The sequence below is a fragment of the Schistocerca serialis genome, chromosome 1 (assembly GCF_023864345.2).
Source record: "Schistocerca serialis cubense isolate TAMUIC-IGC-003099 chromosome 1, iqSchSeri2.2, whole genome shotgun sequence".
Classification (NCBI taxonomy): Eukaryota; Metazoa; Arthropoda; class Insecta; order Orthoptera; family Acrididae; genus Schistocerca; species Schistocerca serialis.
This window is the reverse complement of record NC_064638.1, coordinates 842,977,590-842,994,165: the sequence shown is the minus strand read 5'-3', so window position 1 is coordinate 842,994,165 and position 16,576 is coordinate 842,977,590. Positions and strand designations below refer to the sequence as shown.

General features: G+C 41.4%; 1 protein-coding gene across 1 annotated transcript in view; it reads left to right on the top strand.

Annotated features, from left to right (window-relative positions):
- Nucleotides 1-16,103, top strand: part of LOC126485007 (aminopeptidase N-like) — a 260,634-nt gene extending 244,531 nt beyond the window's left edge. The window contains exon 17 of the mRNA XM_050108615.1: nt 15,721-16,103. Within this exon, the coding sequence (XP_049964572.1) occupies nt 15,721-15,957 (237 nt within the window). The 3' untranslated portion in view covers nt 15,958-16,103. The remainder of the gene's footprint in view (nt 1-15,720) is intronic.
- The last annotated feature ends 473 nt before the right edge of the window (nt 16,104-16,576 follow it).

Genomic DNA, 16,576 nt, shown 5'->3' with positions numbered 1-16,576 from the left:
CATAAAGGAAGCCTGTAAACCGTCTGAGGATGAATCACAACGATTCGAAGTCGGTAACGGTACCCTTTGAATAAAGGAACTGAAAGTAAATTTGTGGCTGGTTGCTGTCCTCACACCATCAACATTTTTCTGAAAGATATCTTCTAAGATTTCGCGTCAGTACCATAAGAGTTGCGCTAGCAGCGCCACTATCAGTACACAAACAAAGTTTGTTTTAAATAGACGCTGTGACGGTCGTGGGCGTTAGTTAATGTTGAGACTTGACGTGGTGACTTCATGTTAGTCAAGAATGTCTTTAAGCGGAGGAAGACGCCATTATCATCACCTCACAGAGTTGGAACAAGGTCGTGTATCAGGGCTAAGAGAAGCTGGACTCAGCAGGAATGTGCCACTGTATATGATTTCTGGCAGCGGGGTCACGAGAATATACGGTCGCAAAAAAAGCCTGTTTCGGTAGTGCCGCGGGGTACTACCGGGATGGAAGAACACCGTGTTCGGCGTACGTCTTTGGCTCCTCGTACTGCATCTGCAGCAGCAGTTTGAGCAGCAGTTGGCACCACGGTGACACTACGAACTGTTACAACAGGGGATCTCAAGTTGATTCCGTATTTCTAGATTTCCGGAAAGCTTTCTGTCAGTTCGCAGTTCGTTGTAATAGACGGCAAATCATCGAGTAAAATTGAAGCAATATCAGGCGTTCCCCAGGAAAGCGTCCTGGGACCTCTACTGTTCCTGATTTATATAAATGACCTGGGTGACAATCTGAACAGTTCTCTTAGGTTGTTCGCAGATGATGCTGTAATTTACCGTCTAGTAAGGTCATCCGAAGACCAGTATCAGTTGCAAAGCGATTTAGAAAAGATTGCTGTGTAGTGTGGCAGGTGGCAGTTGACGCTAAATAACGAAATGTGTGAGGTGATCCACATGAGTTCCAAAAGAAATCCGTTGGCACTCGATTACTCGATAAATAGTACAATTCTCAAGGCTGTCAATTCAACTAAGTACCTGGGTGTTAAAATTACGAACAACTTCAGTTGGAAAGACCACATAGATAATACTGTCGGGAAGGAGAGCCAAAGGTTGCGTTTCATTGGCAGGACACTTAGAAGATGCAACAAGTGCACTAAAGAGACAGCTTACAGTACACTCGTTCGTCCTCTGTTAGAATATTGCTGCACGGTGTAGGGTCCTTACCAGGTGGGATTGACGAAGGACATCGAAAGGGTGCAAAAAAGGGCAGCTCGTTTTGTATTATCACGTAAGAGGGGAAAGAGTGTGGCAGATATGATACGCGAGTTGGGATGGAAGTCATTAAAGCAAAGACGTTTTTCGTCGCGGCGAGATCTATTTACGAAATTTCAGTCACCAACTTTCTCTTCCGAATGCGAAAATATTATGTTGAGCCCAACGTACATAGGTAGCAATGATCATCAAAATAAAATAAGAGAAATCAGAGCTCGAGCAGAAAGGTTTAGGTGTTCGTTTTTCCCGCGCGCTGTTCGGGAGTGGAATGGTAGAGAGATAGTATGATTGTGGTTCGATGAACCCTCTGCCAACCTCTTAAATGTGAATTGCAGAGTAATCATGTAGATTTAGATGTAGACAAGGACAGCCCCGAGCCAGACGACCTATAACGTGCATTCCAGTGACCCCAAACCACTGCCATTTTCGACTTCAATGGTTTCAAGCGAGAGCTCATTGGAGTGAAAGGTGGATATCTATCGTTTCTTTCTGATGAAAGCTGGTTGTGCCTCAGTGCCAGTGATGGCCGTTTTTTGGTCAGGAGTTGGCCAGTTGAGGGCCTGCAACCAACCTGCCTGCATGCTGGAGACATTGGTCGTACACCTGTGGTTGTGGTCTGGAGTTCGATTTCGTGTGACATTGGAGCACTCTCGTGGTAATCCCGAGCTCCATGACTGCAAATTTGTATGTCAGTCTGGTGACTCGACCTGTTGTGCTGCCATTCATGAACAGTGGGTTCTTTCCAACCAGATAACGCGCGCCCTCATACCGCCTGTGCAACCTTCATGCCCTACAGAGTGTCGACATGTTGTCTTGGCTTTCCTCGATCACTAAATCTGTCTCCCGTCGAGCACATTTGGGACATCATCGGAAGACAACTCTGCCGTCATCCGCAAACAGCATTAACCGACCCTGTAATGACCGGACAAGTCCAACAAGCAAGGGACGCCATCATACAAACTGACATTCGGCACTGTACAGTACAATGAATGCATGTTCACTTGCATTCAACATTTTGGCAGTTACGCCGGTAATTAATGTACCAGAATTTCACATTGCAATGGCTTATCTCACGCTTACATTAACCTGTGATCTTGCAATGCTAATCACTTAAATATGTCATCTAGACAAATGTATTCCAGAAATTTCGTAACTCTATATTAATTATTTTCTGGTGTCACGATTTTTTCCGTCAGTGTATTTCCGATAACAGCGAGTAATATGCTGAAGAGTCAAATTCACAGTGTGCTCTAAAATCATTTTACAGAAGTATAATAGGGAGATCTCGACATGGAAATCACAACATTAGATGACAAGAGGGACTGAGAATCGCGGTGTACCGTTTTACGCCACATTTGGGGGCCCATTGCTAATGTTTCTGTAACAGCTGTTTATTGGAAATACTATTAAATATTAATATAATATACTGTTTTGCACATTTTGTTATTACTGAGTGCCTCCGCATATTGCAACAGATTTAGACATGAGATGCAAATCTAGTGACTCTGGCTTTCTCATGCATACAGTCAATGTTAAGGAAGATTCCTAAAACCGTCGCAGCTTAAATGACCGAATAGAGCTGGTATGAATTCAATTTACATTGGAACCTGGGAAAGATCAAAGATACACGTACCCTCCGCCCTACATCACCGTCATACACACACCAAGCCGTATTTGACAACATTTATTGAACTCGTATTATTAGCGGAAATGAGACACTTAAAGTAGTAAAGGTGTTTTGCTACTTGGGGAGCAAAGTAACTGATGATGGTCGAAGTAGAGAGTATATAAAATGTACACTGGCAATGGCAAGGAAAGCGTTTCTGAAGAAGAGAAATTTGTTAACATCGAGTATAGATTTAAGTGTCAGGAAGCCGTTTCTGAAAGTATTTGTATGGAGTGTAGCCATGTATGGAAGTGAAGCGTGGACGATAAATAGTTTGGACAAGAATAGAATATAAGCTTTCGAAATGTGGTGCTACAGAAGAATGCTGAAGATTAGATGGGTAGATCACATAACTAGTGAGGAGGTATTGAATAGAATTGGGGAGAAGAGGATTTTGTGGCACAACTTGACAAGAAGAAGGGACCGGTTGGTAGAACATGTTCTGAGGCATCAAGGGATCACAAATTTAGTGTTGGAGGGCAGCGTGGAGGGTAAAAATCGTAGAGATGAATACACTAAGCAGATTCAGAAGGATGTAGGTTGCAGTAAGTACTGGGAGATGAAGAAGCTTGCACAGGATATAGAGTAGCATGGAGAGCTGCATCAAACCAGTCTCAGGACTGAAGACAACAACAACAACAGCAACAACATTCTTAGCGGTTTCAACTTCAAAACGGATTTATATATTTATGTGGTGTCACCGCCAGACACCACACTTGCTAGGTGGTAGCCTTTAAATCGGCCGCGGTCCGGTAGTATACGTCGGACCCGCGTGTCGCCACTATCAGTGATTGCAGACCGAGCGCCGCCACACGGCAGGTCTAGAGAGACTTCCTAGCACTCGCCCCAGTTGTACAGCCGACTTTGCTAGCGATGGTTCACTGACAAATTACGCTCTCATTTGCCGAGTCGATAGTTAGCATAGCTTTCAGCTACGTCATTTGCTACGACCTAGCAAGGCGCCATTATCAATTGCTATTTATCTTGTGATGCATGTACCGTCAGACCGATGTTCACCAATCATGGATTAAAGTTAAGTATTCCAGAAGCTACGTACCTTTTTTGCTAGTCTCAATTCCTTGTCATTTTCCAGACCTCACGCCAGACTGCGTGAGCTTAAACGCGTGCCCTTCGGCCTCCCGTCCTAGTGGATTGGCTTTCTTGCCAGTCCACAAAAATTTATTTTTAATTCGAGGAATAGTGCCTCAGGATCTAGTACAGGTTATCGACACTCGTACTTACACGCACTTCTGTGAGCCTAGGGTGGCTTGATTACTCCTTTCTACGCTTGGTCTAGTGAAGCAATCCTCAATACACTTAGAGAGACAGGAGAAAATTCTTAGGACAGTGAGTACTACTAATGGCTGAAAATCTGTGGACTGTCTGTTTCACTCCATTAATTGATTCTGTGTGTTGCGATACAGAATTTTCTGTCACAGAAGTATTGGGTAAATGAATCAGTGGTTTAGTAGGTAAAACACCTGGTTGGAGGATCACTATTCCGGGGTTCGATGATTGGTAGAGACGGGTTTATTCCACTGGCTGTGTCTTTTCCTAACACCTCAGGAATCATGCGACTGTTGAAGGCCGTGAAACCCTCTTTCCTGCCATGAGACAAATGTAATATTTGACAAAGAAATAAGCCATTTTAGTTCATTTAAGTTATGTGCTGTAATAAAGGACCATCATATCTTCAGGCATCTTTTGTTTCGTACTAATTGCGTTAAGATCTACGAAAATCACTGTCAAGATATACTACTACATCGGTAAACCACTTATTTGTTCTACGTTGTGTTTCAAAAGATTGTATAAGGAACTAAACATTTGAAACTATGGTTCACCGTCTTTGGTACCATTATATGCTGACACTCGTACATATAATGTAGACTTACCACCGGCCGACGTGGTCTTGTGATAAGTTTTGAACTCGCATTCTGGGTGAATGTGCTTGAGTCTCATCCCCATCTGACATTTCAGAATTAAGTTTTCCATAGTTTCCCTTAATCTCATCTGATTTTTAGTCGCATTGGCTCCAATCTATGCTTAAGGGGGGGAACCACATTAGGAGGCTGTTTGACACTGATTTTTGGGATTTTTTTGATGGGAAGAATTAATTAGAATTTAATCAAATTTTGACATCATTTTATTCATATTTCGAACAGGTTTTGGGAATTATTTTGAATAATTTCAGTCAAAAATAACCAAGTTACTCTGTGTTGTCCGATGAAGGTTGTGAGTATAGTTCTACAGTTGCGTTCAGTGTAGCCATTCCGATTTTAATCTGAAGGCAAAAAGGTTCTAATTTTACATTAATAACTTATTTTCTAAGAATATGATCCTCAATGCAAGTGAAAATAATGAAAAATAAAAATTTCGCAGGAGTTGGAACAATTTACTTCGATTTTCATGATATTTTATCTACTTATGATAAGAAAAATACCCTTAAAATCATGATATCATCTTGGTTCGTATGATTCGTAATTTTATAAAGAACCATACTGTCAATTTTCATAATGATCGGTTCTCTACTTTTTGAGTCAGACTGCACTCAAATGTGAAAAAAGACATTTCGAGATAAACGCGTTTGAAAAATAAATTCTCGGAAAATAGAAATTCAAGGAAGTTAACAATAATGTACAATGCTTACCGATTAATCTGCGATTCCAGAACCATATAGTAATCCTCCTCCTCCTTCACAGGCTTCGCTTTGCACTTGCAGCTGTGATTTCCGAGCTTTCCGACCTTCCTTCGAGTGCAACGAACTACGTTTATTCTGCCGGCTCACGCGCTGGTTAGCCATTTGTTCGGCGTAATTAAAGCTTTGCGTGCCTACTACAATTCCTGCCTCGTTCATGACTATTAGAAGGGATGAATTTCCTTCATTGAATAAGCCCGCTGCTAAATACGACGGCATTGCAACGACTTTTAGTCCGGAGTGAAAGTGTTTAAGAGCTAATCACCAAATAGTGGAATTAAAACTTTAATTCGCATTTTGTGTGTGGCCACCTAAACATCTCTCCAGTAATTCATCCCTTGACAAATCTTTATATAATGGAAGAATTTCGAGCCGCTACCCGATGTGCACTCGGTTCTATGCACATATAATCTAAACGAATGCGAATTTCGCTTTGAAATTTTGACAGCGTTTTCTTGGATAGTTAAGCTAACGACTTACCCAATTTAAAAAAATATCGGATTTTTAAGATACACCTCTACTAAACATGGGACAGGGTCCGAGTACCGTTCTGGCATACAGATTTGATCAGTCAGGTTTTTATTTGTCTTGTTATGTACTACTACGACTGAATATATATGCGTTAGCTAATAAGACTATTGTGCTGACACGAAAAGCAAATGTTTTCTAAGTCAGTTTAAATCCATTGCATTCAGTTTCGATCCATACTACTTGTAGCAAAACTTAAATACTTTTGAGATAAAGAGAGAGACCTAAAACTAACGTTAACCCTATTCCCTTGGAACTACGATACAAATAGATTGTAAATTGTAAAACATGTGAAATCTTCAGTCATTGTTCTCCAAATAACAGTGTTCCACCGCCGATTCCCGTGTGACTGCCAAAGTCTGATTAGAAAGTAGCGCATTGACACTTAACAGTGAGGACACTGTTGGCGAAGTTTAATAAAACAGAGAAACGTAAAAAAGTATTCGTATTATGTGTATGGTCTGACAATGGTGCAGTAAGAGTCATGGTACGAATGAATTTGTTGAGAACTTGGACTTCTGGTCTGGACAAATGGCAGACACTGGGGAGAGTATTACGTTAACTCATCAAAACTTTAAGCTGACCTACAGAACCACAATCAAAGATATTTGAAACTAAAATTATATGTCAAGTTGAGAGTAAAGACAGTATGAACATATACAGTATGAAATGTCCAAATCTCACATGAGGTGAGCCGCGCGGAGTGGCAGCATGGTTTGAGGCGCCATGACACTGTTTGCGCTGCCCATCCCGCCCCATAAGTTATTTTAAGTATTGTGCAGTTTGGTCCCTTAGGAAATCACACACACACACACACACACACACACACACACACACACACACACACACACACACACGAGACGAATTTTGTTGTTTTTGATTTTCGGCTCTATACCAAGACCAATGGGCTTATATTTGGGGAACATACAAGATCCACTATTAGAGTCAGAGACTGACAGAACTTTGGAATAGATGAAATCAAACAAGGAAGATTGAATAGATAACAGTTCTGTGCACTGAGAGAAGTCGCAACTAAATTATTATTCATGTCATTGTGCACAGTCTGCAGGCATACCATCCAGACGTCTGCAAGAATACGATTCAAACAGAACCAAAGTGCGAGAACTGTAGCATGACCAGCTTTACAGCTGAGGCATCTAAACTGCTGACCATGAGAGCATAAAGAAGAATGAAAAAGAGAGTTGAGGAACTGTTAGATAAGGATCAGTTTGGCTTTCAGAGAGGTAAAGGCACCAGATAGGCAGCTCTGACGTTGCTCATGATTATGAAGCCAGACTCTGATGAATTTGTCAACATACAAAAAAGATCAACAACCAAAAGCGGTGGAATTTGTTTGGAGTTTACAAAAAGAGATATTGTGTAGGTAACGACGGGGATTAGTATAATAAGTACAAATACAAGAGACAACAATAAGAATGGAAGACGAGGAGAGCATGGCGTAAGGCGTGGATGTAGCCTTTCTCCTGTACTGTTCAGCTAGTCTATCGAAGAAGCATTGAAGGAAAAAACACAAAGATCTAGATGTGAAATTACAATTGAACGTGCAACGATATCACTGAAAAGATTCGGTGATGACACTACTACCTTCTGTGAAATTTACGAAGTACAATATGAACAGCTTAGTGAGGTGAACGGTCTAATAAATATAGAATATGGACTGAGGATACACTAAAGTAAGATGGAATTTTAAGGAGAAGCAGACATCAGATAAGTGACAAACTTACTGTCAAAACTAGGAACTGTGGACTAGACGAGGTGAAGACTCTTTTGCTTTGGAAGAAAAATAATGTACCAATGGAGGAAACAAGAAGGAACTATATTACATTATTAACAATTCGGCAGGATAAATAACAGTAATTTTTTATATGTTCAGAAAATTTTGAATTACGATTAGAGAAGAGATAGATATCCTGTTTGCTGTCGTAATAAGTTACGCGTAATTTGTATTTTCATCCAGGATTATTCTAAGTTGGTTTACTATTTTTTGATAAGATAACTGGGCACAAGGAAGGTTTATGGGAGGAAGTGCTTCACGGAAATACTCGCTGATCTACTTTTGGTGATATTTGAGTCACACATGATTCCGTTGAAGTCCCATTGTAAATGCCCATGCTGAAGTCGAGATACTTCCTAAAGATCGTAGAAGCAATATTGTTATGTGTGGCACTCATACTGGGTGGTGTTGTCCTATTGAAGAACAAGGACAAAAGTAAACACCAAGGACTGAACCCTGAGTGACACATGAAGTCTAGTTTCGAATGACGATTTTTCCGCTCCACAAGCTGTTCACCATTACACAAGCAGTTCACTGGTGCCTGTTTCTTAGACATCTGTTGAACCACTTCAGTGCACTGTGATGGAAACTGACAGTTTCAGTTGCAAGGATAAGATATGGAACTCAGTTTTTCAAATGCCTTGCTGAAACAGACCCACAGTAACGCTGAAATATTCGCTTGCAGTCGGTCCAGGGTTCGGCACAACATTGAAGTATAGAAAGGTCTTGATCGCACAACTCTGTATTAAGCGTTACTCGTTTCAGAATTTCATCAGAATGAAGATGTGGAATAAAATGCACAAGGAAATTAACGATATAAAATATGTACATAATAACATAAATATGCAGCTCAGTGTCCCAATACAGAATTTCAGTTAGTATCATACTTACATTTAAATCTAACTTTTATAGAAATTCGTGAAAGTGAGCACATAGAATGAATATCACACGGATCTTATTTGACAGTGCCATTGTTGTTCGAAAGAAACAAGTGTCAAACTGACTGTGGTGATTAAGCTATCTAAGACTTAAACAAGTCAGTAGGCGGCACTAGCGTTAATCATAGAAATGAAGTCAATGAGTAACTTTACAAACAACCATACATTCCATTGAAATATATGTCAGAGCATCGTGAAGAACTTGACAAAGATTGCTTCGCAAATCATAACAGCCTTGCCTACCTGCTGCTTTGTTCCCTTTTGATGACTGCTTAATGTCTTCTACGGTGTTGTTCAAGCTTCGAATGTCTTCTTATCAGCAGTACCAAATTTTGTTTTCATAAGCCGATCTCCAGCGTCGATCCAACCTCTCGTCCTTCACGTACTGGGGTCGTCTCGCTCCTTATTTCTCGTACGCTCAGTGTACTCTCTCACATACCCGGACACTTCCTTTGAGTATCCCGTGCATTTTCGTTCCCTGACTGAAATTGTCGAATACTTCTACTAATCTCTTCACCTCGTTTCGCATCTCCCGTGCTTTGAATACCACATGTATCACCCAGCGATGGCTGATGGTCACTACGTCCTTCTGCGTTGCGACCAGCACTTCCCCTTCGAGGTGCTGGTTCCGTAATGCTTCTATGCCGACGAAGAACAGTAGTCCCGCTATGAGCTTCATCATCTCGCCTTCTCTTCCACTTACCTACGGGGCAGGAATATCTATCACTTTCCTCCTCTTTAAATTCATTGCTGCTACGTAGCTGCTTAACACTATTTACACTAAATCTATACCTAACCATAAAAAAATATTAAATGACTCTCTCCTAGGCCTTACTCCATAAGGGTTCCTCGTTACTGTTTCATTCACAACCTCTTCTTTATCTTCCGATATCTTTCTCCTCACTCTCCCATTCTGGTCTGCGTCTTGTATCCATGGAATAACTTCCGCACTCCCTTGAAAAGAGCCGGCCGGTGTGGCCGTGCGGTTCTAAGCGCTTTAGTTTCGAACCGCGTGACCGCTACGGTCGCAGGTTCGAATCCTGCCTCGGGCATGGATGTGTGTGATGTCCTTAGGTTAGTTAGGTTTAAGTAGTTCTAAGTTCTAGGGGACTGATGACCTCAGAAGTTAAGTCCCATAGTGCTCAGAGCCATTTGAACCATTTGAACCTTGAAAAGATTTCAACAGCCTTACATGCACAACTGTCCTTCTCGTCAGCAATTGAATCTTGTCATTTACTGGCGATGTAGTCTGTACCACGTGGTATGGCCCCTGATACTTCGCAAAAAAAATTCCTTGTCTTACCCTTCGGTGTATACAAAGTTAACAGCATCCCCCACTGCCAACGTTATACGTGGCATTCTTGCTGTACGGCCCACTGCTTCTTCCTGTTTCTCCAGCGCTTATGTATTTACCTTCTGTACTCTATTCCAGATTTCCTCATTCAACTTGGCAGATTCCTTAACAGACTCCCAGTCTTCCCTTTGTTCGTTTCCAATACGTCGAACGGTGATGGCATTTTGCGACCATTTACTGCTACTTAAGGCGATAATCCTGTATTCGTATGCCGTTTTGAGTTGCAGGAAGAAACGACATGCTAAAAATAGGCATTTCAGTTGGTGTGATGTAAGTCAACGTAATATCTAGGTATCTTGTCGATTGTCCTATGTACCCTTTAAGTTCTTCCATTGGCTTATGGATGGAGAGGACTCGTCCTTAACTTTTTCACATTCAGTAACTTACACAATTGCTTGAATAGATATGACATTTCGTTCCCTGGTCTGTTACTATCGTTTCAGCCACTCCAAACTTCAGTTTCCAGTTATTTACAAGTTCTTTCGCCACTGTTGCTGCCTGCTGGTTTGGCATCGCTACCATTTCTACGTATCCTGAAAATGATCTATGACTACGAGTTCATACTTAATCCATACAGGTGTTTTACTGAATGGTGCTAATATTTCAGGTAACCTCTGCGATGGTACTCTTATTCGACACAAATCCGCTCTCTTTGCGCACTGTATTCAATTCCGCACACACTGGTTTACGTCCGTCTGCCTTGTACTCCACCAATATATTTCTGCCACACTTCTTTTAGTAGATCTTCAACCTCCATGACCCGCTATTATGTGATCATGAGCTTCTTGTAGCACTCTATTCCTTAGCTTCTCTGTTACCACTGACCACTGTCCCAATTTAGTCCCTCTGCATAGCAGCCCATCCTGCATACAAAATTGTGACTGCTTAAAATGTTGCTCACATTTGTCATCCGATCTCTGTGCATTTTGCCATTCCTTATGCTCATTACTCCCAGTGTGTAATACTGACACTTTTCTACTTAAGCTATCTGCGTTTCCGTGCTTCTTCTCAAGTTTATGCGTGTCTTAAAAATCAGATTCACTTAGTCTGTCCATCGCGTCAACCTACTAGAGGAATCGTTCAACCCCCACAACCATTTAATGCCGCATGGTCTGTTAGTCACGTCGTAGCCCTCACTCATGTGAGACACAATCTCTACACATTGCTTAAATTGAACCGTATCTAGGTAAAAGTGTAGGTACACCGATCATAATAGTGTGACATCTTTATCCCGCACTCCACGCAATCTATACTGAGGTGGATCCCATTGCTTATGTTCCACCAGGTACTTACTGGCGACCATCATATGCCCTTCTGTGTCCAATAATACCCTGCAACCCTTTTTCCTACTGTTCTTCTTGTCGCACAGTCCACCTCTGCATACGAGTTTGTAGCATCAAGCCTTACAGGGAATGACCATACGTGTACCTGGGGTCCACTTGGCGTTTAACACGTTATTCTTCCCTCTTACTTTATTCACATCACCCTGAGGCTGGCGACACATGCCCCACTCGTCCACATCTGAAACATTTTATACTAGCTTCACATATTGTCAGTTTACCCTGCATTACAGTCGACAAAGCGATCTCCTCGCACTTTATAGCTAACAGCACTGCTGTGCGCAAATCCGTCAGGCCCCCTGTCCGTACACATCTTGACAGTTCTGCATGCAACCTTCTTAAAAAAGCGTGGAGCGCCCTCTGCTCGGCTTCTAGCTAAATAATGTCATTGACTGCAGCATCCTGCTCTAATTCATTAGTACCTCCATTAATTTTTCTTATCCTGTGAGCAATTTGTTCCACAGTTTCCATATTTCTCTTAGTTATTACTTCTAATTGTTCCCCTACAGTGTCTGGCATTGTTTCTTTTCGAATATCTCTGAATTAACCTTTTTTAATTTCTTCGAATATTGTGGCTTCCTTAAGAGCTTCTGTATACCCTATGTAAGTTTTAGCTTCCTCTGTTAGTCTAAATTTTGCAGCGCTCAACAATCCCTTATCAGACCAATCATCCACCTCAGCCAGATTTCCACGTTCTCCCACAGAGGCCTGCACATCCTCGGTTGCCTTACCAGACAAGGGAGCAGTTAAACTTGCGACTGACAAAACTACACCACGTTGTGACGATTGCGATTCTACCAACCAATGCAGTTCTGTATTATCCACTGTTAATTGTCACTACTTTTTATGTATGATAATATGCATACTGCTTCCGGCTCTGAGACACCTTGCGTCTCAGGTTCGGTCGAAACTTTGTCCTTGACAACACTCATTTTGAGAACTAACATTCACAAGACAGGTAAACAAAATACGTTAATTTTTACATCTAATTTGACTCCTGGCATTTCCTAGCCATACTCCCCTAATGATTACATGTATAACATTTTACTGGAACTGATTCTGTACATCGCGCTGAGTGACCCTCAGGATTACATTGTACACATCTAATAGGCACTAACTAACTTCTATTACCTCTAAAACTAGATCAAATCACTGGTTCTCTGCTCGCAATAAAGTCTACTCTACAAAATGCACGACCATGACCAACATTTCTTGGACTCACCATACTGTAGATTGTAGGTTCAGATGTTGCTCTAAGAAGGCGACGTCAATGATATGACGCCAGTGCTAAATGAGCCATGGATTGTCACCCATGGAGAGTGAAATGAGACATCAGGATGACAGTAGATTTGTTTAATTACCTGCTTTATTCGGGCCGTTGGTCACAGTACATTAGGAACAACTCGATTGAGGCGTCCAGTTGCCTCTCATGCAAAACAATAGATATTAGGTACTGCTGACAGCGGAACGATTGGGACCGAGCGTGGCGTCACTCCAATGCTGCTGTTAGCGACGTCTCTACCTGTACCATGTCAGTGCAGCTGACGATACCATAGAGGCGGCTGTGACCTCCAGCGAGTTGGCGGCTCTCCGCTCAGGCGGTGGCTGCCCTCATGACTCAGGGCATGCTGCCCCGTCCTGTGCTCGAACAGCGGACTCTGTGCTCTATTCCAGGATGTCGCCTGTTTTCCGTGTTTCACTTCACAATGCATAGCACTTTTGCCTTCCTGTGGCTAGCTCTGTTGCAATTCACTTGCTTTCTGGGGTACTTTTTGACTGAATACAGTTGATCAGTTACACAACCGTCACAAAATGAAATGTCAGAAGAGTACGTCCGGTGGACGTCGTATTACAACAATCAAACAAATAATGGACCATATACGGTACAACCATTGAAGTAAGCCTAGATGAGTGGCAACAATCTGAAGTAACATAGAAGCTAATATTACAGTTTTCTTTTCTCTCTCTCTCTCTCTCTCTCTTTTTCATTTTGCTCTACTTTACATTAAAAAGTGTACAAGTATTGTAATCCCTGACACAGTACTCGTTAAAGCATGTGCTATGGTAAGTGAGCGGGATTCACCTTATGAGAAAGGATTTTCGCTCAGATATCGACCGCGTGTAACTGAATGGTGGCAAATCAGACTTAAATCCGCTCTATAATAACAATGATCCGTCAAGTAAGTTCGAAATGCAATCACACGTCAGGATGGATCAAAAGCAAACTAGAAGGTACTATCAATGTGACAATAATACGGTAGCCAGCCTAATTAGGCATCAACTGAGTTTCTTCCCTGTACAAGTTGGTATATATTCATGCAAAACAACAAGTTATAACAATGCGTAATATAGTAGAATTTTAGAACCAGAAAAATCTATTGAACTGATAATTTCACGTTCTGTGCTGAAATCGAAGATCATGAATACATAATACTACACTGTAATGTTTACTATAAAACTTTATACTGTCTATTAATCTGATTGAAATCTGGCATAAATTACCCTAGAAATTGTACTTTCATGCCATACACAAAATATCAATTTTGATAAAGATAAAACACTGATAAATTTTGACTTTTATATTGACTTTAACTTTTGCTGGTCAAACCAATTTAGAACACTTCAGAATTCAAATGAATGAAGGGAGGGCCCTGAAACTGTTATGATCGCTGTATTAAAAAAAAAAAAAAAAAAAAAAAAAAAAGATTACTGAATTTATTATTCATTCAAGATTTCCAGTATATAAGTTACTACTCTTTTCATCTTATTTTCTGCTCATTTAAATGTCTTTAAATCTGTCTCGAAATAATAAAACTTCATTACTATATCAATACTAAAGTTGTCTTTCGACTTCGTTAGACCTTCGTTATTCATTTACTGGTTCATTAACAAAACATTTCTTTAAACACCATTCTAATTTAGCTAGTTCTGCAAATAATTATTATTAACACAATTTTTAATTTTCATTTCGGGACACTCGGATTGCACAACGTTTGGAAAGGACCCTGTCTAGGTTAGTTGTGAGGATAATTCAATGATGGAAAAGTTATCGTAAAATTTAGGTTATTATTGCACCAAACAAACACAGTTCACTCTCTGATCCATACGAATACAGTACTAAAAGTTTCAACCAGCTAGTATCGATGCGGCGGTTGGCGGGCGGCAGGTTGGCGAGGCACAGAGCACACCTACAACCACAGCTATGGCTCTTGACGTATCGGCACTTGAATTCTTCTTAGCGTCGCAATACTTTTCCATTTAGTGCCTATGGAATTTTGGCATGCTGTGTGTGCGCTGGAACGGCGTACCCGAGGCTCAGTGAAGCTATGTCTTCCAGGAGAGCCTCCTCTCTCCAGAAGGTGTTACTCAAACCAGTGCCAAACTCCAGCTACTACTGTGCCCGTTGTGCCGTGCAGTGCATTTTCCCGCGCTCGCCTGCCATCCACCTTTTACCGCTCCTTGACAGACCGGGTATTCACCTGAGGTTTTGCATTCTACATATCCTAACACATTGCCTACGTATGGACCAGACGCACAGATACAATTTTAAATATCTTACAACAGTTTCAACATTTGTTACATTTCAATTCTATCACAATATTACTTGACATTTGACATAAAAATTAATATTCACATTGAAACTTATTTACGTAATGGCATGAAACAAAAAGAAATGAAATCAGAACATCAATTACAGAAGTTTATCGTAATATCAGATGAAAAGTATTACTTATATGTACAATAGTACAGAGTCGTTGTTGTTACAGTATGACATCAGAATGTATAACAGCCTAGTTTGAACTACATGTGTGAGGACACCCAAGAAACCTCTTAGCACATAGTGGTTGAGGATGTAGAGTTAGGAGCATTAAATGACAAAAAGTTGATGCCTAGGCAATCGCAATGCTGAAATAGTGCCCATACTATCTTGGAATTAATTGATTCCTTTTAGACTGGTATTAATAATAGAAGGACGTGTCTACTGAAACAAACCAAGACGTCATTCCAGGACAACCATGAAATTTAACAAGTTTTACAACTTGGTTCTTCACTTCTCTTGTCGTCTATTGCTATTTACGGAAGATTTTCAGGGAACAGGCAGTTACTTTGCCGGAGTGGATTGGGGAAGAGGCGATAGGTGACGCGAAGTGTGCTTGCGCAGGTGTCGCAGCTGTACGTTTCGCGCGTGGGCCAGTTCGGGCCGGCGGAGATGCTGCTGGAAGACGCTCTGCGGACCATCCGCGAGGAGGCGGAGTGGAGCACCGACAACCTGCCGCGCATCGCCGCCTGGCTGGACGGCTACCTGGGGCTCACCAGCGCCGCCCCCACCACCGCGGCCGCCTCCACCTCGGCCAACTTCGCATCCACCCCAGCCTCTGACGTCGGCTACGCCCTCTGAGGCAGCACTTGCCACAGTGAATTATATCTCTAAGCGACTGCACCTTGCACACTCAATTTTTTTTAAAGTTTTGTTCGTAATTGTTGGAATTTACATAACAATGTACGTTTAAATCATTTCATAAATAAAGCATTCGTTGACTCATACTGCAAAGCTTACTGAAAACTTGTGACTGTAAAAAATAACTTGACTGGAATACTCTCTTTCAAATTCTGAAGGTGGCAGGGGTAAAATACAGGGAGCGAAAGGCTATTTACAATTTGTACAGAAAGCAGATGGCAGTTATAAGATTCGAGGGGCATGAAAGGGAAGCAGTCGTTGGGAAGGGAGTAAGACAGGGTTGTAGTCTCTCCCCGACGTTATTCTATCTGTATATTGAGCAAGCAGTAAAGGAAACTAAAGAAAAATTCGGAGTAGGTATTAAAATCCATGGAGAAGAAATAAAAACTTTGAGGTTCGCCGATGACATTGTAATTCCGTCAGAGACAGAAAAAGACTTGGAAGAACAGTTGAACGAAATGGACAGTGTCTTGAAAGGAGGATATAAGATGAACATCAACAAAAGCAAAACGAGGATCATGGAATGTAGTCAAAGTAGTAAAGCAGCTTTGCTATTTGG